At 41.0% G+C, this 21,528-nt stretch overlaps 1 protein-coding gene across 4 annotated transcripts; it reads right to left on the reverse strand.

Annotated features, from left to right (window-relative positions):
* Positions 1-2,489: 2,489 nt before the first annotated feature.
* PRDX1 (peroxiredoxin 1) lies at positions 2,490-11,424 on the reverse strand. 4 transcript variants are annotated; one of them, XM_048498603.1, is made up of 6 exons: positions 11,279-11,424; positions 8,306-8,422; positions 6,812-6,965; positions 5,097-5,219; positions 3,820-3,950; positions 2,490-2,922 (listed from the first exon to the last, which is right to left on the reverse strand). In XM_048498603.1, the coding sequence occupies exons 2-6, from the start codon at positions 8,409-8,411 to the stop codon at positions 2,837-2,839; spliced, it is 600 nt and encodes a 199-aa protein (XP_048354560.1). In that variant the 5' UTR covers positions 8,412-8,422; positions 11,279-11,424; the 3' UTR covers positions 2,490-2,836. The 4 variants fall into 4 exon arrangements, with proteins under 4 accessions (XP_048354560.1, XP_048354559.1, XP_048354562.1 ...); XM_048498602.1 differs by having other exon boundaries at positions 11,157-11,286; XM_048498605.1 differs by lacking the exon at positions 11,279-11,424 and adding an exon at positions 11,178-11,199.
* Between the last annotated feature and the right edge of the window lie 10,104 nt (positions 11,425-21,528).

The following is a 21,528-nucleotide window of genomic DNA, read 5'->3' on the forward strand; positions in this document are numbered from 1 at the left end:
TTCCTTTCCCTTTTATTTTATCTTATCTTCATTCATCTTAGTTAGGAAGCTTTAAAGTGCTACTGAAAGTTGAAATTGGGATTTTAAACTTTTTGGGGAGCTGTCCTGAGCCCACCATGGGGATGGGTGGCATATACATCAAATAAATAAATCCCACTGGCTTGAGAACATAAATGGTCTGCATTTGACACAAACTGAGAGTATTCCAGTGCTCTCCTCACTCCTCATATATTCACACAAACACATGTGCACTTAGTTCTCCCAATCCTGGTTGCTTGCTTTGTATAAGCCACCTAAGAGGACTAGAAGCATCAGGAAAGACCTCCACTACTGGTAATTTTCCCCAGGCATCCTAGCAATGTGAAAAAGCCCTGTATCAGAGGGCCCCATCAAAACAGATCTCTGCTAGTAGAGTAGTGTGACCAGACGTCCCGCTTTTGACTAATTTGTCCCATGTCCCGCAGGGTTTTTAAAATGTCCTGATTTTTGGAAGGCTGCCGCACTGCCTTCTAGGGCACTCCCCTGTGACAGGGCGGGAAACAGGGGTTTGGCAGTGTGGCAGCCTCCTACGTTGCCTACTGGGGCGCTCCCGTTTCCCGTCCTGTGACAGGGCGGGAAACAGGGGAGCGCCCCAGAAAACAGTGCGCTCCTGCGGCTGCGTGCACACACACACACACACACACACACACACACACACGGCGTCCTGCTTTACAAAGGTGAAAATCTGGTCACCTTATAGTAGAGTGACTGCTGGGAAGGTGTTTCAGATTTTTCCAGAAGTGAGAACGCAGCCCATTCAAAACAATGGTGAACTCCTTCCCAACAACTGGAACCATAAGGATATTGGTGGGCATTTGACGTATCTTATGCCATGAAAAGCCCATCTCACAGTAAGCAAAGGTATCAGATTAGGGGAAGGTATGCTAATTTGCATTGTGCTTTCAAGTCACAGCCCAGATCCACATATGCTCACATGATATAGCAGAGCCACCTAGTGGAAGCAGTGCTGTACCACACTGTCTTCTGCATGTGTTGGATGAAGATGATACCTCATTTTACTTCACAGAGGTACCATTTATCTCAGTCTTACACAGCTGTTTACAGCCATAACTGCTTTCTTATGCAGCATTTGATAATTCTGCTTTGACTCACCCACCTTGATCACAAAAAACATCATTGCCCTTCTGACTCCTGTATGTAAAAAGTAGCCTCTTTACTAGAGACACTTCAGAAATCTCAAAGTATCCATTACATTTAATTAAACGAGTTACTAACACTCTTATTGCTAGAAAAGCACTTTTTGCAGATAATTAGCTGAAAAATTGTTAGCATAACAAATATCGGCTGCTATATCTTCTCTTGCTAAATGTTCATTTGCGTAAAAACTTTAGTTCCAAAAAGCAATCTGAATCAATCACAGTACAGACTGTGCCAAATAGCTTCCACCAGAAGCCAACCCTTCCACAGAATCCTTCAGATTCCACAGTGAACTGAAAAGGATTTGCAAGAAATAAAGCAATTACATTGCACTTTGATGGTCCTGTATCTTTTTCAAAGCAGTCTTTTTTTGTCCCAAATATTCTGTAAGGATTTTGGGAACCTTGAAAGCAAAATGCAGGCCAGGGAAAAGGGTACAGCACCAAGGGGGAGGGAATCAGGTAAGAGTGATTATATTTCCTCTCATTGCTGCAACTACATCATGCCCCTGTTGGAGCCTTTGCTACCAGTTGCTTTGCTTATGCATTGCTGCACTATTTATTCAATTGATAGCACTTCAACTGCAAGACTCAAGAAATTACAACTGACCAAGCTATACTTAACCCGCAGCTCTAATTTTCCCCACAAAATTAGGTCTGTAACTAAGGACTTATTGTATCGGAGAAAAAAAGGAGCCTTCTCATTCCAGAATGGAGAATGCCATAACAAATATTTCACAGCAAGGTAACATGTCCAATAGACTTGTAAAGAACAGATTTAAAAGTCAAGGGAAATGACACAACTTGATAGCCAAGTTTTAGGGCAGTTGGAGAAGCACAAAGAGTCAAGTACCAAAGGCGACTGGAAAGTATTTTAACTTGAGGCTGATAATTCTTTAAATCCACTAGTAAGAAGGGGCTTGAGGGAATATGAACTGTGATCCATCCAAGGTCCTTAAATCATTTACTTTTGACCAAGGTCACTAGTATGCCCGACTGGCTACTGGTTACTTGTAACAGACGGAGGAAGGATCAAGAAACCAAAAAGAAGAAATGAATGCATACCAAACTTGAAACACAAATGGAACCAAAATCAGGGGCTGATCTCTGCTTGTATATCACAAGCTAGCTGAAGCCCTCTTTTCCACAGCATATGCTGCTATTGGCAAGTGGATACACCCTCAAAAGCCCTCTCATGGTACAGAGGGATTCTGCTACTTGAAGTGCCTCTTCAGAAAAGCTGCTGCATTTCTCTGCCATTCTGAGAAAAATCCAACAAATCTGACAACATTCTATTTTCCCCACAAGTTTAATGACAATACAAAATAATAGAAAAACCACCTGGTCTTCAGTTATTCATGTGAGCACAAGAAACATTTTCTATTCTAGTACAGATAAATAAGGAAATATAACTTCCCAAATACAGCTGCGGTCGATTCATTTCACTTCATAACCCATTTACTCCAGCGTTATGGTACTTGTCAGTTAGACTAATCTGAAATAAATGACTTATGAAGTGTATCTGTAAAGCTTTTAGCTCACACAATAGGGTCACACTTTAAATAAGGCAGGGTTATGCTTTTGCTTTTATACAAATTATAGCATAGCTTCCCGGTACAAAATACTAAATTAAAGCATGTTTATTTCTGCTTGGAGAAGTACTCTTTACTCTTCTGAACATCAGGCTTGATTGTGTCACTCCCAGGTTTCCAGCCAGCAGGGCACACTAAAAGATAAACGACGTTACTTAGGAGCGTCAGTTGAAAGCATATCAAAGTTTAAAGTCAAGTTATGGACCTACAAGGTCACCTGGAACAGTGAAAAATTATCAATAGTGGCTGTATCTATTTGACGATAGTAAACTGATTCTTTGTCACTACTCAGGGTTGGCCAGAATAAGAACTATAACAACATGCTGGTTTACCTCCTTTGGATTACTGAGGGGAAAAAACAAAAGTAGACCATTTGGGAAAAAAGCTAGTGGTTCAAGAAAGTGGAGCAGACAGGGATTTTTTTATTATTTTATTTTGCTGACAAGTCAGTTGTCTTGCTGTTTGCTCCTGGCCCACAGACGCCTCATAAAATGAAGCCCAGTTCTACCTGCCTTCAATTCTGTTTTTTAGCCAATCTAAAGTGGTATCTTAGAAGCGTTTTCTTGTAAAATGACAATGGGTCACTGTTACAGAGAAGTACAGCCTCAGGTTACCATCTTCTTACCAGCAGGTGTGACAGAAGTGCAGATGAGCTGCCAATGATAGTAAAATGAACTTAACACAGTGGTTCTCAACCTTCCTAATGCCGTGACCCTTTAATACAGTTCCTCATGTTGTGGTGACCCCCAACCCTAACATTTATCCATTTCACAGATGGAGAACACTGATGCAGAGAGTCTTAGGCGACCCCTGTGAAAGGGTTGTTCGACCCCAGGTTGAGAACCACTGAATGTGAACAGGGATAAGTTGCTCAAAAGCAAAAGCCACTTGGAGACTACCTGAGCAATCCCACTGATCTGTATTTGTCCTTTCCTTTATTTATACCCTCTGCTGTTCCCTTCCTATTCTCCTCAATCCATTTTAAACAATAAAACATCAGCCAGGCAAGTTATGATCCAAGATAATCTTACCTTCTCCATGTTTGTCTGTAAACTGAAAAGCCTGAACTAGCCGGAGTGTTTCATCAACTGAACGGCCAACTGGGAGATCATTAATTGTGATCTGGCGTAAAGTTCCTTTATCATCAATGATAAAGAGACCCCTTAATAAAACATTGAGCACAAATCAGAAAATTTAAGCAGATACAACACTACGACCTAGTACCGAGTACAAAGTTGTGTCCCAATAGTGTATTCTGTTCTCATCTCTCAATTTCTAGCATGTTTTTCTAAAAACAGAAATACATAAAATCTGATTTTCAATTCTTGCCATAAAACATATAAAACGTATCAGAAAGGATAATGGTAAAAAACAACTCAAAGTTATATGGGGTCATAATCGAATAGTGCTGTATGATGTAGACTTAGTTACAATAGATTATATCATAAACTCTGTCCTCAGGAGAAGGTTAAAGTTATAAATGGTGCAGAGGTAAAGTTTTATAATACCAAGCTCACAATCTAGACCAGGGGTAGGGAACCTGCGGCTCTCCAGATGTTCAGGAACTACAATTCCCATCAGCCTCTGTCAGCATGGCCAATTGGCCATGCTGGTAGGGGCTGATGGGAATTGTAGTTCCTGAACATCTGGAGAGCCGCAGGTTCCCTACCCCTGATCTAGACCAAAGAAAATTACTACCACAACGCCAGAGTCATGTAGCTTTATGGAAATGTCTTCCTATCAGTATTGGATCTTTGTATTTCTGGAGAATATTTGCATACAAAGTATGCGTAAGTGGTATTACTTCACTCCTGTAGTGCAAAGTAATGAAAACTGCCAGTTCCTTAATGACATACAGGAATAATTTCTAAACAGTATTAGTTGAATCTGTATTTGGATTTCCTAAACCCAGTAATTAGGCCAAAAGAGGGAAGACAAAACAGAGCTTTTGGACTGTGAATGCCCTAATCCTTGTTCCACATATGTTAAGTAGTATGAATATGTTTGTTTCTAGACTTACTTATCTGGGATCTTCATGAGTCTTTCTTGTTTTCCCTCTTTCAGCCTAATTACTGGGTTTAGGAAATACAAATACAAATTCAACTAGTATTATTCATATTCTTGCACTACTTTTTACTGGGATGAAGGGAAACATGCAGAAGATTTCAAAACTCTTCTCCCCAATATACCACAGGAAAACATTTAACAAGGACACCAAGAAGAATATATTGAGAATTGCAACAGCATTATTGCTTGTCATCATACCATGCTCTCTAAGCAAGTCATTTAAAGGTTGTAATAGCTTTACCTGTAAGAAATGCCTTCATCTTCTTTTAGTATTCCATACATCTTAGCAATCTCACGCTTTGTGTCAGATAACAAGGGAATGCGCATGTTACCCAGACCACCTTGCTTCTTAGGAGTGTTGATCCTGTAAAGGTAGGAGAAAGGGGTTTAGAAAGCTGAATCATATTTCAAGAATTCAAGGAGAGGTCATAGGAATGTCATTTGTGTCAAATGTAGCACAATAAGATAATTACTTATGTATATCGATCAATCTTTATAATGGCCATAGATCAGCATGAAGTAAATAAAATATAACTCAAAGGATAAAATTTTAGGTGATTTCTGCTGTTTAGTCACTTTTAGAATCTTACAAATTATACAGCATTAATCTAAGAAAATATAACTCGGTTTCAAGAATGACATGGAAATGCCTTGGTTTCAAGAATGACATGGAAATGTTACGTTTCATACAATGTTAGAGTGACACAAGAGCTGCTACCGGTGATCCAGTCCTATAGTGTTCTTGTATCTTATCAGAGGCCCCTTCTGCATGGGCTAATAAACGCAGGCTAACCATGTTATAAAATCCATGTTAGGGGGGAACTTCGCACAGATCTCATTCGTAACATGAGTCTGTTCCATGTTTCCCGCCCCCAACCCAGGATTTTCCAAGAATTGCACAATCTGCAATTCTTTTGTTTTAACGGGGATTGCAGCCACAGCCAAGCAAACGGCTGTCCTGGGAAGCGCGTTACTTGGCCATGCTTCCCTTTTTTTTCAGTCCCCACCTCTCTGCTGCATAGCTACAGAAGTGCACAGGTTCGGCAGCATGGCTGTGGAGGTCCATGCCTACCAGGCTTCGTAGCTACGCAGTGGAGGAAGGTGAGTGGAAAAAAAGCACCTCCGTGTGAAGGCACACGCCCCGCCCAATGCGCTCACTGACCATGGGATGCCCATGTGAATGGCCCAGGGCTACGACATTTATCCCACATGCTTTACATCTGCTGCCTGTGAGGAAAGGGCCTACTTATGAACTTGATACCAGACTGCAGATCACTAAATGGGGACCATGCATGAATAGGGGAGGTTTTCCTGAAAACCTGGAGCAACCCGCAGGTCTGTAGAAAAATCTTAATTTTTTTAAAAGGGGATAATTCCAAGTTCTCACAAGCTTACTTCGCAAGATCTTGACAGCCATTTTGGAATGCCAAGGCAACAACTGACATCACAATTGTCTGTGACTGAATAGAAAAATGGCTGCCAAATTTCTTTTGAAACTCAAGGCAACTTGGAAAAAAAGGAAGAAAAAAATGTCCAAAAAGGTTAGAGAGAGAAGGGAAAGAGAATGGGAGTAAGGAGGGAAAGGAAAGGAGTGTGGAGAAGAGAACCAGCAAGGTTATCTCTAAGAAGGAATCAAAGTTATCTCAAAGAAGAAATCAACAATGAAACACTTAGGAAATAAATTCCATATTGCCTTTAGAGACTCACTGATCGATTCATGTCACAAGATTGTGAAAGGTGGATCTCTTATGGACTACTTGGCAATTAACAATGAGAATCAAATATTTGTGAACCATAAAGTATTTGTCACCTGCAAAAACGGTTCTTATTCCTAAATTGCTTTGACCAAGACATGAACTTCAGACTACTATTCCCTGGCAGCAGCTACTTCTGCCTTTACAAGGTTTGGAAGAACTTGCAGAAGATAAATGAAGTTTGTGACCCAAGAATTCTTACCAGGCAAGGTGGCAGAAGTGGGAATCAACAGAAGCTCCAATTACTTCACAGTTGATCTTCCGAAATTCCTCAGATCTGTCACTGAATGCAATAATCTCAGTTGGACAAACAAAGGTGAAGTCAAGTGGATAGAAGAACAGCACAACATATTTGCCTAAGGAAAAAGTAACTAAGTTAGTATCTTTGCATAAAATAAAGCAGCAACAATCTCAGAATTTACAAGTCAAAACATTATCAAATCCACACATCAGGAGTATCTTCTTTGGAACGTTCTGTTGTGCTCAATTCACCTGCATCCTCAGATGCTTTTTTAAAAAGTTACATACAAAAGCTACTTATTGCTAAATTGGCAGAAGTGTCATATGGTTCAACTAAAGACTCAGCATGTACTAGATTACCTAAGTGGTTCATAAGTACGTAGAAAGTCTCTAGTGGGTGGTGAGATTCTGCCCTCGCTGGGCCTAAACACCAGGGAAGCTAGTTCTGTGCCAGATTTTTTGTCTGTCCACTGATACCTTGAAAGCCCGGTCAATCTGTACTCTAAGTTAATGTCTTGGGAATATGCCCTGCTTCCATTTTGACTTGAAAATGCTTTGAGTGCACGGTGGTGTGGGTCACAGCTTGATACATTTGCTGCATCTCAGAAAACAGCCCACAAACTGTTGATTTCTTGCAGTCCTCAGCAGACTGAACATAGGAGAAGCAAAGCCCTTTGCCACTTCACTTTTGGACTATAGTCCTCCAAGTTCAGCCCACCAAGCTCAGTTAATCAGAGATGCTGAAGGAAACACAGGAGAGAAGCAATGTCAGGATAAAGAACAGCATCTGTAAGTGGGATGCAAAGATCAGACAAAAAGGAGAAGAGACCTCGCTTTCAGAAATCAAGGATGTCAGAGGTTCCAGCCTGTATAAAGAAGCCTCTGCCAAGTTGATTCACTTTATTTGGAGGTAACTGAAGTGAAACTATAGGCAAGCCCCTAATGATTCAGGAGCTCGTTAGTAAGAGACAAAGAAGTTGGCCCGCAGATAACGAATACATGTTTCTATGGGTAGATTAGAAATTTTTAAGGACTAACTTGTTGTATGCTACCATCACAGCCAATGTTCTATGAGCAAGAAACTTGCTTATTCAGGTCCATGACCCTTGTTCTTGAAATGCAACTAGTCTGGAGTAAGAAAACTAACAATGTCACTAACGCAATCTTTTGCATTCTAGCTTAAGTAGTTTACTGTAGATTTATTACAAATTGCTTATAGGAAATTATATAAATTCCAAAGCTATGCTCCAATCACAATAGAAATTTTATAACATAACCAACAAAGTATGCTGGAAGTTATTTTTGCAACAGTTTCCTTATTCTGCATCCAATAAAAGACATTTTAGAATAATATTTTCAGTGCAAGGAACGTTAGGATTTTACATGAAGAACATCGCATTCTGCTTCTGATCTGCAATCGCCTACCCACAATTCCAACAGTTTTTAATATTCTTACCTTTGTAGCCTGAGAGCTTGATCTCTTTGAATTGCCCATCAGGCATCACAGCTGTGGCCTGGAAATCAGGGGCTGGTTTACCAATATGAGCATCTCCTGACGACATTCTGGCAGGAACTGAAGACATTTAGAATGTGTTAGTTTTTGTAGCTTTTAAAAACTCTTCTCCAGAGCCAGAAACCAACTGACATTATGTTAAAATGCTCTTATTAATTTCCAGATTGACCAAAACAACTACAGGTTTGCAAAAGCACTACAGATGTAGAGATTTCCATATTTAGGCACCATGAACAGAAAGTGCTTTAAACTGAATTGTGGTGTTTTAAAGTACACTGAAATATTGCGAGTAATCAAAAACAGTATTATCTGCAGCGCTAAAGCCTCTGACTTCACTGTTGTAAGGCAACAGTGCACAGGTTTAGCAGTACACAGGAATGTTAGCTGTTGTATATTACAAGCATTCAGAGCAATTCTATAAAGCATTTTCACTAAAACAACCATTACCCCTAGGTGGAGCAGGCGGGGAAAAAGTCCACCTCCTGTACTATTGTGAAATTCAGAGGACAATTGTCAATTTAGAGCACAAGCAGTGAATGTGCTTCAGTTCTTCCTCACAACCCTCCTGTGAAAAGGACTGCTGAGACACTTCAAAGCAAAATTACTGCATTGATATGGAGAATGAACTTCAACCAAGGCTGTGAGATTTTTAGACACTTGAACCTTATCAGATACACATTCATTTGTGAAGTGTAATTGTCAGAAATTCCAACACTGGCAAAATCCAGCTAAAGGTTTTAAAAGGCACAGTTCTGCCCATGAGATAGTATGTCCACACCAATTTCTGTCATCACTTGAAATATGCACCTAGCAATTAAAACTTAAACAATCAGAGAGGTCTTGTCAGCCCTGTTTGCCCGTGTCAGCTTAAGGACAAGCTCAGTCAACTAGGCACATGCTAACACACACTTCAGCAAACTATGTTAATAGCTTTAAAAGCGATATTATAGTCATAACCATTTCTGAAGAGATCCTGCATATGACGAAGTGAACTCTGACTCACAAAAGCACATGCTGGAATAAATGTTAGCCTTTAAGTCAGTGGTTCTCAACATGCGGGTCGGGACCCCTTTGGGGGTCGAACAACCCTTTCCCAGGGGTAGCCTAAGACTCTCTGCATCAATGTTCTCCATCTGTAAAATGGATAAATGTTAGGGTTGGGGGGTCACCACACCATGAGGAACTGTATTAAAGCACTGCAGGATTAGGAAGGTTGAGAACCACTGCTTTAAGCCATTAGACTTCAGTTTTGTTAGAACAGACCAGGTGTCCCCAACCTTTTTGAACCTGCGGGCACATTTGGAATTCTGACAGCAACAAAATGACTGCCACAGAATGACTACTGCAGTAGGCAGAGCCAGCCACAAAATGATTGCCACAGGTGTGCGTGCTGTGGTCACAGCATGGTGCAGTGAGAGCCAACAAGGTGTAGTGGTTAAGAGCAGTGAACTATAATTTAGAAAACCAGGTTTGTTTCCCCACTCCTCCACATGAAGCCTGCTGGGTGACCTTGTGTCAGTCACAGTTCTCTCAGAACTGTCTCAGTCCCACTGGACTCACAAAGTGTCTGTTGTTGAGAGAGGAAGGGAAGGAGTTTGTAAGCCACTTTGAGATTCCTTAGAGTGTGAAAGTGGTGTATAAATCTAAACTCCTCCTCTGCAAAGAATGTTTTAGAAGTCTCATAGCCAATCAAATTTCCAATAGTCAATCAGAAGCCATTCTGGGCAGAAGCCCTACCTGACCTTCCCACCTCCTCTCCTAAAGACACTTGAGATCATCAGAAAAGGTGACATGGTGCCCATGGGTGCCACATGGAACACCTGCAACAATTTAATAGATCGATCCCTATAATGTTCTTAGAAATGACCAGAAAATAGATGCATTTCAAATATTTCAAGGGTCAAATCGATCACTCAGGAATTTCATATGTCCTTGTGTAACATCAGCAGTCTTTGACACTGCTCCACTCGAAGTTCATACAATTAAGCCACTTCCTAGAGTCCCAAACACTTGCCGAAGCGCTTCTCCAACCTTTAAAGTCCTTTCTAGGAAGGGCAATTAAAGCTGTTAGCGGAGCAACTATCTTTATCTTCCGCTAGGCAAATCACAAACCGCGAAAGAGAAAGTCTGAGAAAGGTCCCGATCAAAGCTCACCATCAATGTCCCCGAGCGACAGTCGGTGTTCAGAGCAACCGTAAGTATATTTACTCAGAAGTCCCACGGGGATCCATGAAATTTACTCTAGTGAGCAAGCCGAAAAATTCAGCCACTTGCATATCTCACACAGCCAACAGAAAGACATGCCTCTCAGCAGTAATACACGCCATTGCCGACGCCTGACTCGTGAAAGCAGCGGCACACTCCTTTGACTTGTCAGTCTCTGGTTCTTAATAGGGAATTCCAGACAGGCAAATCTCTGAAAGCGATCAGCGGCTTCGAGCCCACTAAAGTCTGCAGCAGAAGCCGCAACTCTCTGATCAGACGATAGCTGATGGCACTTGTAAAAAAAACCCCGGGCGTTTGAACTGCAATTGAGCTGAACAACTCAGCCTTAATTGCAGACAATTCTTCCCCACCCTCCAGGCGGTTTGAAGCGGAATTTTACTTCCTCCTCTTTCTTCACCCAAGAGAAGAGGCAACAGAGGGACACACTTAAAACCTCAACGAGAAAAAATGAGGCCGCTCAGCCGGCAAAGAACAGAAAACTAATACTGAACACTCAATATCCTGCACTGCCTTCTTTTTTTAAAAAGAAGCAGCTTATTTTTAAGCATGCAAACAAAATCCGACAAACCTGCAAAAAGCATAAAACTACCGTCCTTTAGAAGACTTTGCTACAACGATCAAGCGGAAACATCCCCGGGAGTTCAACGCAATTCTTGACACTTGCTCAGGCACAGTAACTACGATCCTTACCTAAAAGCAAACTACAACCACCCTAGATGCTTCAGCGACGATTCCCCAGCTCCAAGCCTTCGCCTGTTCCCCACCGGCTTTTATATCTTCTAGACTCTCGCGAGGAAGCTGATCTGAAGACGGCGAGGTCGTCTCTTGACTCCTCCTCCTCCTTGCCTTTCCCCACCCAGTTTCTGTAGCTGCAGCGGCAGCATGACTTTGCAATTTGGCCTGTCTCCGGGGTTCAGTTTCTTAGCAGTAAGAAAGGTGATGGGAGTAGATTTCCCGTTGCCAGTGTAAGATGGATGGTTATCTTGGCCGCCCGCGAGTTGCTTGCCTCTTTGTTTTGTTGTGAAAGCGAATATTACATTTTAAAGCAGTGGTGGATGATGTTACTGTTCAAAAGTATAAACCATGACTAATTTACTAAGTGATGGGAAGATAATGGCAAACGTTCCACTGATGCTCTTTGTGCAACTAATGAGCATTTCACAATTGAAAACGCAAAGTCATGAGGATGTGGCATTTTGTGATGAGGAAGGGTCATCGTTTTGGCAAGTGCAGCACAATAGCGTTATCTTTTATCTTTTGTTCCCAGTGCACACACCCACATACTTCACACTTCATTGAAACTTGCATGTATAGTGTATGAACTAATTTAGACATGGAAATATTTTCTCTCCTGTATTTAGGGTTGCCAGTTTCCAGATGGAGGCTGGGGGTCACACAGAATTACAACCGACATCCAGACTACAACAATCACTTATTTGTTACTTAGTTAAAAATGTATTCCCCTTCCCCTGGAGAAAATGGCAGCTTTAGAAGATAGACAGTTATACCTTACTTAGATCCCTTTCCTCCCTGAACCCCATCCTTTCATGCTGCATCCTTTAATTTCCAGGTATTTCCAAAGCCAGAGTTGGTAACTCGATAGAAGCTGTATTGTAACTCCGGAATACTGCCTCTGATCCTACCAAGCTGCTGCTAGATTTAGTCTGATTTACCTGGCTCTGAATTTAAGCTCTCTACAATTTGTTTAATTGGCAAAACTTGAACAGAAGTGCCTTCTTAGTGCTGGTAATCCTTTCTCAGAGTCAGTATACATTATTATTTGCATTGTGTGCAACATTACAGTACAATTTAACGTCTATAGGAGAAGGGTTAAATCTTTAGGAGAAGACCTGAGGAAATTATCCCATTGTTTGATGGAAATGGGCAGCTGAAGCTTTTCATGACATAGAAATAATATCACCTGGCTGTATTAGTAGGTCTCTGTTAAAGGTATAGTTCACCACCCTACATGGGACAGGATTTTTACGTCAGGAGAAATGCTACTGGAACACAGCCATACAGCCCGGAAACCCCACAACATTCCAGTGATTCTGGCCATGAAAGCCTTCGAAATTAAGATCTATTTGTTTATGGTAAGAGAGTAAAGACAGATCAGCTCTCCTTGCCTGGTTAAGTATTGTTAAGTATATAAACAGATTCACAGGTTTGAAGAAAAATAATGTTCTGTCCTTTTAACAGAGGCGGAATGGGATTTTATTTCCCAGATTATGTTATTTACCTACATGCCATGAAAAACTTCAGCTGCCAATTTTCACACATTGTGATAGTGAAAAGTGCTGTTAAGTCATAGCTGACTTATGGAGATCCTGTAGGGTTTTCAGGGTAAGAGACATTCTGAGGTAGTTTGTCATTGCCTGCCTTCTCATGGTTTCAGAAAAGTGTCACCACTCCCTGCCCACACACCTCTTCAAGCCCAAATTAAAAGAACAGGTCATTTTCCTCCAGGTTTGTTGTCCCTAAAGATGTAAGATTCCTGTCTAATCATATTGTCATGACAATGGGTGTTTAACATCAACAGAATTTCTTTATTTACCTGAACTAAAGATTACCCTACCAAATGTCATAAAGATGACCTTCCCAAATGTCACACACAAAACTTTTGTTATTTCTGTAAACAGTTAAATATAAGACAACTTCCTCTTTTTCTTCATAGCACATGCAGAAAAAAATTAATCTTCTTTTTGGGCAAATACAATATTTCACTGTTAATAACAGCAACAGTTAATAACGGCAACTGCATTTTTAGGCAGCTTAGAATCCAAGGAAGTTGTTTTAAATTAGTTGTTGCAACAATAGTTATCAGCTGGAATCAGAAATATGTATAAGCAAAATACATTACACAACCAAACCTTTAGTTATAAAATAGAAATAGTCATGATATATACTTGCCTGTTCACCCCAGGTGAACAGGTGCTGTGTTACTCAGTGGTGAAGGGAAAGTATGCTGTATAAGTACCTATTAGATACTAATTGCATATCTGCCATAAAAGAATCCTGGTACTGTATAGAATGTCTAGGATTTGGGGGCAGAATCTGCAACCGAATTTAAACTAGCTTTAACTGGTATGCCATACATTTCCAACATGTTTCCATTTTCTTTATTATCCACACTGTCTCGTCGTTTATTTGTTTAAAACATTTATTAGCCACCTTTTCCCTTCGTGGAACTCAAGGCAGCTTAAAACATAAATAAAATTATTATAAAAGCAGTATAACTAAAACAATTATAAAAAGCTTATACAAAGTCATGGTTTAAACACTTCATTTAGGACTTACTATAAATAAAAGCTAAACCAGACGAATGCAATCCTAAGTAAAACTGTCAACTGCTTCTTAATGATCAAAAGTGAACAGGCCAGGCTTCGAATGCAGACATATCGTACTAGCTTGTTACTCGTGGTCTCTGACACCCAGGTTGCAATCCCAAGTACAATTGGTCTATTACATTTTTAACCACGATTTTCCACCAAAGAGGTTGGAGAAGCATACAACATACATCCTTCTGCTCCATTTCCCCTTTTTTCTGAGGTTCTTTTTCTGAAAGAGCTCCTTCCTCAGTCAAAAGTACTGGCTTCAATTCCATGGGTTCTGTGCTCTTAAATAAAAGGAAGTCAACTCTCTCCAGATTAATTTAGAGCCATCTGCAACCATCATGTGGAATTAAAACAAGATCCAGCTTGATCAGCACAATGACACAAAGTTCTTGAATGTGGGATGGTGACTGCCAGTAGAGAACAAAAGGAAAAATACTGAAACTGAAAAACATCTTACACATTTCTTTCCACACACTGTCAAAAACATGATGAAAGGAAGCTTATCTGTACATTACAAAACAGAAACAAACAATGGGAATATTATAGCGTAGAAATGGGTCTAAGAGCAATTCCCCACAGTCAAAAAAGCACATGATACTTACAGTAAAAGTCTCGGTTTGGATGAGGAGTCCCCACGGCTTCAGACCCAACTCTGCTCCATCCCGGCCCTGGCGTGCTCTCTCTCCCTCACCCCGCATTTTTAAAAAACCAGCAAGAAGGTACATCTTTTTGAAAAAAGCAGGCCGCAGCCTCATCAATGGGGAGGCAGCAGAAAAACCATACGGTTCATTTTTCCCACCCTAGGAAAAAAAGTTTAAAAAATAGAACTTCCTATGTTTCTACGAAGCTGCGCAGCCAGAATTTAAAAAAAACAACCTTCCTCAAGCGGGGGGGGGGGGCAGGGGGCGCGGGGGGTTGCGTTCCCGCCCCAACCCAACCAATCGGAAAAAGCCGCAGAGCAGATCACGGGCTCGTGGAAATAGTTACAGATTTTGATCCTGGGATTAACTTTCACCCTTGCAACAGACACACCCGGGGGTGGGGAGGCAGAGACAGGGATGAAAAGGTGCTGTATTTTATGGAATCGGGGGGTGGGGGTGGGGGGGCAAGGTTTATTTTCCCAGTGGAGATTCACCCATAGATTGCCAACAGAAAAAAACCCAAACATGTTCTGTCCTTTTAATAGAGGCTTAATGTGCGCAGATGAGCAGTTTTTCCATGGCATGGAGACAGTGTGGAATTCAAATAATTTAACAACCGGTTCCAGTGGTGGGATTAAAATAATTTAACAACTAGTTGTTTACAAGCACAATTTTAACAATCGGTTCTGCTGAAGTGGTGCGAACTGCTGAATCCCACCACTGCATGGAGATAAATAATATCACCTACTAAATTGTTCTATTTAGCCTCTACTAGACAAGACATTTTTCTCCACTCTATTGGCAACCCTAAATGTAAGAAGTGCACACATCCATTACTATCTGTATTAAATGCAACAGGAATAGCACATTTAATCCAGAAAAGTTAATTATTGTATACACAGGTTGTATGAAACCATGATGTGCCCAGGCCTGGAAGGTCCAAACTAGCCCAATCTCATTAGATCTCAGAAGCTAAGCAGGGCTGGTCCTGGGCAGTATTTGGATAGAAATTCACCAAGGAAGTTCAGGGTCGTGATACAAAGCAGGCAAGCAAAGACAAACCACCTCTATTAGTCTCTTGCCTTGAAAATTCTATGGAGGTTGTCAGCTATGGTTTGGCAGCACCTCTCTCTCTCTCTCTCTCTCACACACACACACACACACACACACACACAATGCACATAATGCATGGAACCTAGTGAAGGATAACCACTAAAAGAACTACCGTAGCTGGGAAGTAATCTGTTTAGAGTTAATCTTTGTTACAAACTCAATAGCTAGTCTTATACAAGCTTTTATCTTGGCCTCCAACACCTCCAATTCAGGACAAATCATATCGACATACCCTGCAGAACTCTAAACACTGAAAAAATATTAACAGAAGTACAACTTTTTTTTACCAAGTGTACAGCAACCTCTAGAGCAGTGGTTCTCAACCTTCCTAAAGCCATGACCCTTTAATACAATTCCTCAGGTTGTGGTGACCCCCAACCCTAACATTTATCCATTTTACAGATGGAGAACACTGATGCAGAGAGTCTTAGGCGACCCCTGTGAAAGGGTCGTTTGACCCCCAAAGGGATCACGACCCACAGGTTGAGAACCACTGCTCTAGAGAAGTCAGAACTACTGTTTAACTGTACAAAGAAACAAGATGTAGTAGTAACAATAACATAAAACTTTATAGCAGCCCAATCCTATGGAGGGGGGGGCAATGGGCTGAAGGAGGTGGCATTGGGCCACACTGGCACATTTGCCCCCTCTGCTGGTGCAAGGGGCATCCCCTCTGCCAGAGAGGGCAAATACATTCGGGGGGCTGACTGTGGAAGGCCTGTGCGGGGCCGGCTGGTGATCAGGCCGTGCGCCTCTGGGTTGGTGGTGTGCGGCCTTCGGTGGAGGCCTACTGGAGCCCTAAAAGGCCACCACAACAGGCTGCACCATGCACATGGCCTGATCTGTGGCCAGCCAGCCTCCCCAGGGGGGGTGGCCAGCTGCCAATTGGGCAGTGCTACTCAGAGCGCCAGCCGCCCCCTGTGCCGCTGGCCCAGGCGTGAGGCCCAATCTGCGGCCACCCTGGAGTGGTGAGATTCAGGCAGTTAGTTACTGGTTCAGCAGAATCAGTGCAAACCGGCTGAATTCCACCTCTGCCCTAACCTTTCCCAATGAGGACATAAAGCAGTGTACGTCATTCTTTTGCCCTCCATATTAGCCTCCATTTTAGCCCTCCAAACAATACTATGAAGTAGGTTGGTAAAGTGCGTGCGATTAGTTGGTTCAATGACACCCAGCAAGTTTCCATGATAGATTGGGGATTTGAACCTGAGTCACCCGGATCCCAGTCTGGCAATATAACCACAAATTCATTGTCTCACTGATTAAAATGCAATGCAGTTAACTTTTGCAAGATGGGAACCAAGAAATCTGCAACCCTATGCAGATTTACTTGGCACCAAGTCCCAATTAACATAGTTGTGGTGCCCAATATTTTGTTACCAGATATCAAGCCAACAGGAGAGAGTTTTAAGTAGCTTTATTTGCAAAGAAAGGGGAGCTGTCCTCACATGGGCAGAGTCCACTGGCTTGTTACATACACAGCATATTTATTCCCTTTCCCGATTCTGCCACACCCTCTCTGTTCTACCATTGGCTAAGGTTATTTGAAGTGACAACTTTCCAGTCCACCCATTTACATGTTGCACCCTGATATGTGCCCCATACCCTCACCCTTCTCGTATGTACATTAAAATGAATGTTTGTCGTCAGAGCAACAGGATAAGTTAATATGCATGCTCAGTTAGCACTGCTTGCATAACTTTTGCCCCTTAGCTTATATACTCAACGCTAACTAGCTTCAGCCAGTTTTTATCTTGTCCAGCCACAAACATCCTCCTAATGATGGATTCCGCATGGGCCAAAAACAGCAGTGTGAAAACAGTGCGAAAGCGGTGTAAATCTTTTTACAGCGTTTTAAACAATTTTACACCGTTTTCACACTGCTGTTTTTGGCCCATGAGGAAGCCGCCCCTCATTCCTAGTAGAAAACACATTTTTCATTTACTACATAGTGGACTTACTTCTGAGGAAGCATGCATGGGTTTGTATAGCACAACTTAATAAAGAGTCAAGAGTTTCAGTCTAATAAATCACTTAATTTACTATGATGTGCATTTGTTCATATTCTTCCTTTATTCTTCACTGGCTCAAATGCCTGTGTTAAAATATCACAGAAAGTCATCTTCTTTGTTTCTCCAGACACCACTGTGTTCTTTACCCATCATAGAAGCCTACAGTTTCTGTTTAGTAAATGGTTACAAGAGTGAAGATGTCCACATAGTAAAATACTATTTGAACCATAGTTGTAAAACAATGGCAGTCATTATTACTTCGGGGGGGGGGGAGGTTTTTTTGGGGGGGGCGGAATTGTTTCTGAAGAAAATATCATCTACAAATGCAGTTTGTCAACAGGCCCCAGCTAGTATTTTTCTCAGCCAGCAGAAAAGATAATTTAAAATGAGTAATAATTACATCAATGGCTCCCTAACCTACAATTGACTAGAGAATCTAATACTCTTCCTTTTTTACATTTAATTCTTCTACCATCTTCATTACTTATAATGCCATTTATTCTCTCAGCAGAAGTTGCTTCCCAGTTATTCTGCAACCATTTTTCTGCACTTTTCTCTCTTTCTTACGGCAACATTTATCCGGAGCATCTCACCTTTATTTTGATCCTGAGAGACAGATCTCCTCCCAGGAGGACTCAAGTGAGTGGTCAAATGGGGATTTGCTTATGACTACTGGATTTGGGCCAGATGAATGAAGCTATAATGAAGATGGAACAATAAAGTAATTCTGGAAGCAATAACATCAACAAATCCCATTTGTCTTGAACAGCAAGTCAATATTTCCATTTCCGTGCAGTGGCAATGACATTATTGTGAAAAACAAAGCCTGAATACCTAAGGATTGTATTAGTTAGTGGTGAAAGCAGGCAGAAATAGATAAGGAAGAGTTAAATAGATTGTACTTACAAAATACCTTGCCCACATTTGTCCCTAAATTCAGAGTACAACTACAGAATTGTCAATCCTAGCATAATATATACTCAACAATTATTGCTGAGTTTAAAGCTAGAGATCCAGATAACAGTAATAACTATAACTCAGTAACATCAATGTGGTATCACCTTAGCTAAAATCATGCCAGTTGCTTAAATAGAATCTATTACTTTCTTAATTCTATCATCAACAGAATGTCAATCAGGATTAAAGTATTAGTTGGTACCTCTGAAAAATTGTTGTAGCATTAATTTTTATCTAGTGTGACAGTTATTTGTTGAGACCAGAAAGATACTAATTCCCTGAAGATATGGCTAGATTCCTATGACACAACAGAGTTGGTGCAATTTAAGTGAAGTTTTAGGAGGGCTGACATGGTAGAGAACTAAGAGTATTTTTTGTTGGGAAATTCAATGACTTTATGTTCATATTCAGTACATGGCTGATACATTTATTTATTTATTTATTTATTGGTTGGTTGGTTGGTTGGGTTTATATACCGCCCTACCCCAGAGGGCTCATTTGTTGTTCAGAGGAATTTCACCTAGGTCAGTTTACTCTTGCTAGATGGGTGAAAACTGGTTTCTTTTGTTGGCTATTCCAAGATATTGCAAGGGTCACTTGTCTGAGCCATTGACTGTTGTTCAATTGGCTAATTCTGGTGCAACATATGCTAGTTTTACATTCAGTATAATGGAAAAAATTTCTAAAAGAAAAATGTAATCAAGGAAAGGAGAAAGAATATAGGATTGATATGAGGATAATAGCAGTCTACAAATGTTTACTCATTAACAAATTCCACTAAATTGCATGGGCTCCTGTAAATAAGAATTAAGCCCACTGAACTGAGCGGCAGGTACTTCTGAGCACGCATAGGAGATACTGGAAGAGTTGCAGCCACTGTCTAATCCAGTAGGACTTCTATTACAAAGTATACTTTAAGAACCACCCCCCAAAAGTTTACATTTAACCACTGAAAAAGCAATTACACATGGTATATTACTTTGTTGTTTTTACAGGTTTATGTTTAACTTTTTTTTAGTTGGATTCGGAAAGGGCAGTTGAAACTCAGCATTGTAAAATGCTGCTCTAAGCAAAATGCATTGAAGAAATTAATCAATAATGAACACCATAATTAATTTCAAAGTCCACCCAGATGACATATATGAATTGAATAGGGTGGAGAAGGGAGGCACTTCTTATCAAATTCCTTCACAATGTAGCAAGGAATGTATAAACTATGAACATTTATTTATTATTTAGGAGATTTATATTCTGGCCACCTGTGTGTAAATCTATCACATATAGACATAATCCAGAGGGACTTCTATGAGTTGCTTTGCAGAGGAACTTATATTTAACGGAAAGTACCTTATAGCCTTAACAGAATTTAGTGCACCAAACTAACCCCCTGTAAATATTTATTATTTTGTTTAATTGCATTTCTATCTTGCCTTTTGATTAAGATCATAGGATGGCACACAAGACTTCTCCCATTTTAACCTCCCAAGAATGCTGTGAGTACAGATGCCAACAACCTGGAGGAAAAATATAACCTGTCCATTTAATAGGTGGTTAAGTGTGTGGAAATGGGCAGATTGAGCTTTCCATGGCATTAAAGTAAATCTGGGGATCTGGGAGGCGATCCCCCCACTACCCTGTTGCAGCTTCACCACTGCTAGGGGCACATTCTTCTGGGTGGATTCTGCACAGTAGAAGTCCCCAGTGTGATGCCCTTGGTTGTCATGACATATGCCAATACTTTTCCTAGTGTCTGTCAAGTGTTCATAGAAAGTAGGCAGGCCCATGTATGGAATATTTTTCCAACACGGCTCCTGATTGGCTATTGAAGATTTTAGTAACTTGCATTTTTTTAAAAAAAAATGTTGGTTTGGCAGTGAATCTCACAGTTGAATCCATCCCCCCCCAAAGTTTTCTCTATCTACCACTGAAACTCCCCCTCATCCATCTTTTATCTATTAAGCTTGTCTGCCTTCAAGCATGGACCCCCTGAACCAAACTTCACCAAACCTGGATGTTATCATCAGGATAGTTTCCTAAAGATACCCTGAAAGTTTGGGGCTGCTAGCTTAACAATTGCATCCCTGACAGCAGACACTCCCCAAATTTCCCCAGATTCTTCTTTTAAACCCACCCCCTTTGGAATGGATTTAAAGGGAGAATCTGAGGTCCCCAGTTTAAACATTGAAAGTGATGCTGTTTCAGGGTGGGGAATAATCCATGACTAGGGTGATGACCTGTGATCTGATGTGATTTTGGGGCAACCCAATGTAAAAATCATGAGAATCCATGCTTTGTAACCATGCTTTGGTACCACTGTGGTGCCATGACACATTGGATCCATGATTGTTGTGCTCAAATCTTTGTCTAGGTGCATGGTTGGTGTGTGATTTTAGTGACCTAGTGAAAAAAAATCAGAAGGATCCATGAAGATCCATGCTTTGTTTTTGTACTACTGTGGCACCATGACACATAGTATCAATGATTGCTGTGTTCAGATCTGTGGTTAGGGACATCACCTATGGTCTGATGGTGATTTTAGGGTGATCTACTGCAAAAAAAAAATGAGGATCCATGCCTTGCAACCATGTTTTTGCAGCACTTGGGTGCCACAATTTATCAGATCCATGATTTTTGCACGCAGATCTGTGGCCAGGGACATGGCGATCGATGGTGATTTTGGGACGACCTGAAGATCCATGCTTCGCAACCATGTTTTTACACCACTGTGCAACTCCATGAAGCATTGAACACATGATAGTTGTGATTCTGCTGCCTGTAGATTAAGACTCGTTCTACAGTATCATGGTGGTTTCATTTCGTTTTGATGTGAAAATCATATAAATTAAAAAGGATCCGTGCCTTAGCTCCATGTTTTTACGCTG

This window comes from Sphaerodactylus townsendi, linkage group LG05 (assembly GCF_021028975.2).
Source record: "Sphaerodactylus townsendi isolate TG3544 linkage group LG05, MPM_Stown_v2.3, whole genome shotgun sequence".
NCBI classification, from domain to species: Eukaryota; Metazoa; Chordata; class Lepidosauria; order Squamata; family Sphaerodactylidae; genus Sphaerodactylus; species Sphaerodactylus townsendi.

Bases quoted from the DNA above. Each gene is read 5' to 3' on its own strand.
- PRDX1 (XM_048498602.1), bottom strand. The intron at 3,951-5,096 runs GTAAAGCTATTA...TGTTTTATTAAG, and splicing joins GATGAAGGCATTTCTTACAG to GGGTCTCTTTATCATTGATG. The intron at 2,923-3,819 runs GTAAGATTATCT...TTTATCTTTTAG, and splicing joins TACAGACAAACATGGAGAAG to TGTGCCCTGCTGGCTGGAAA.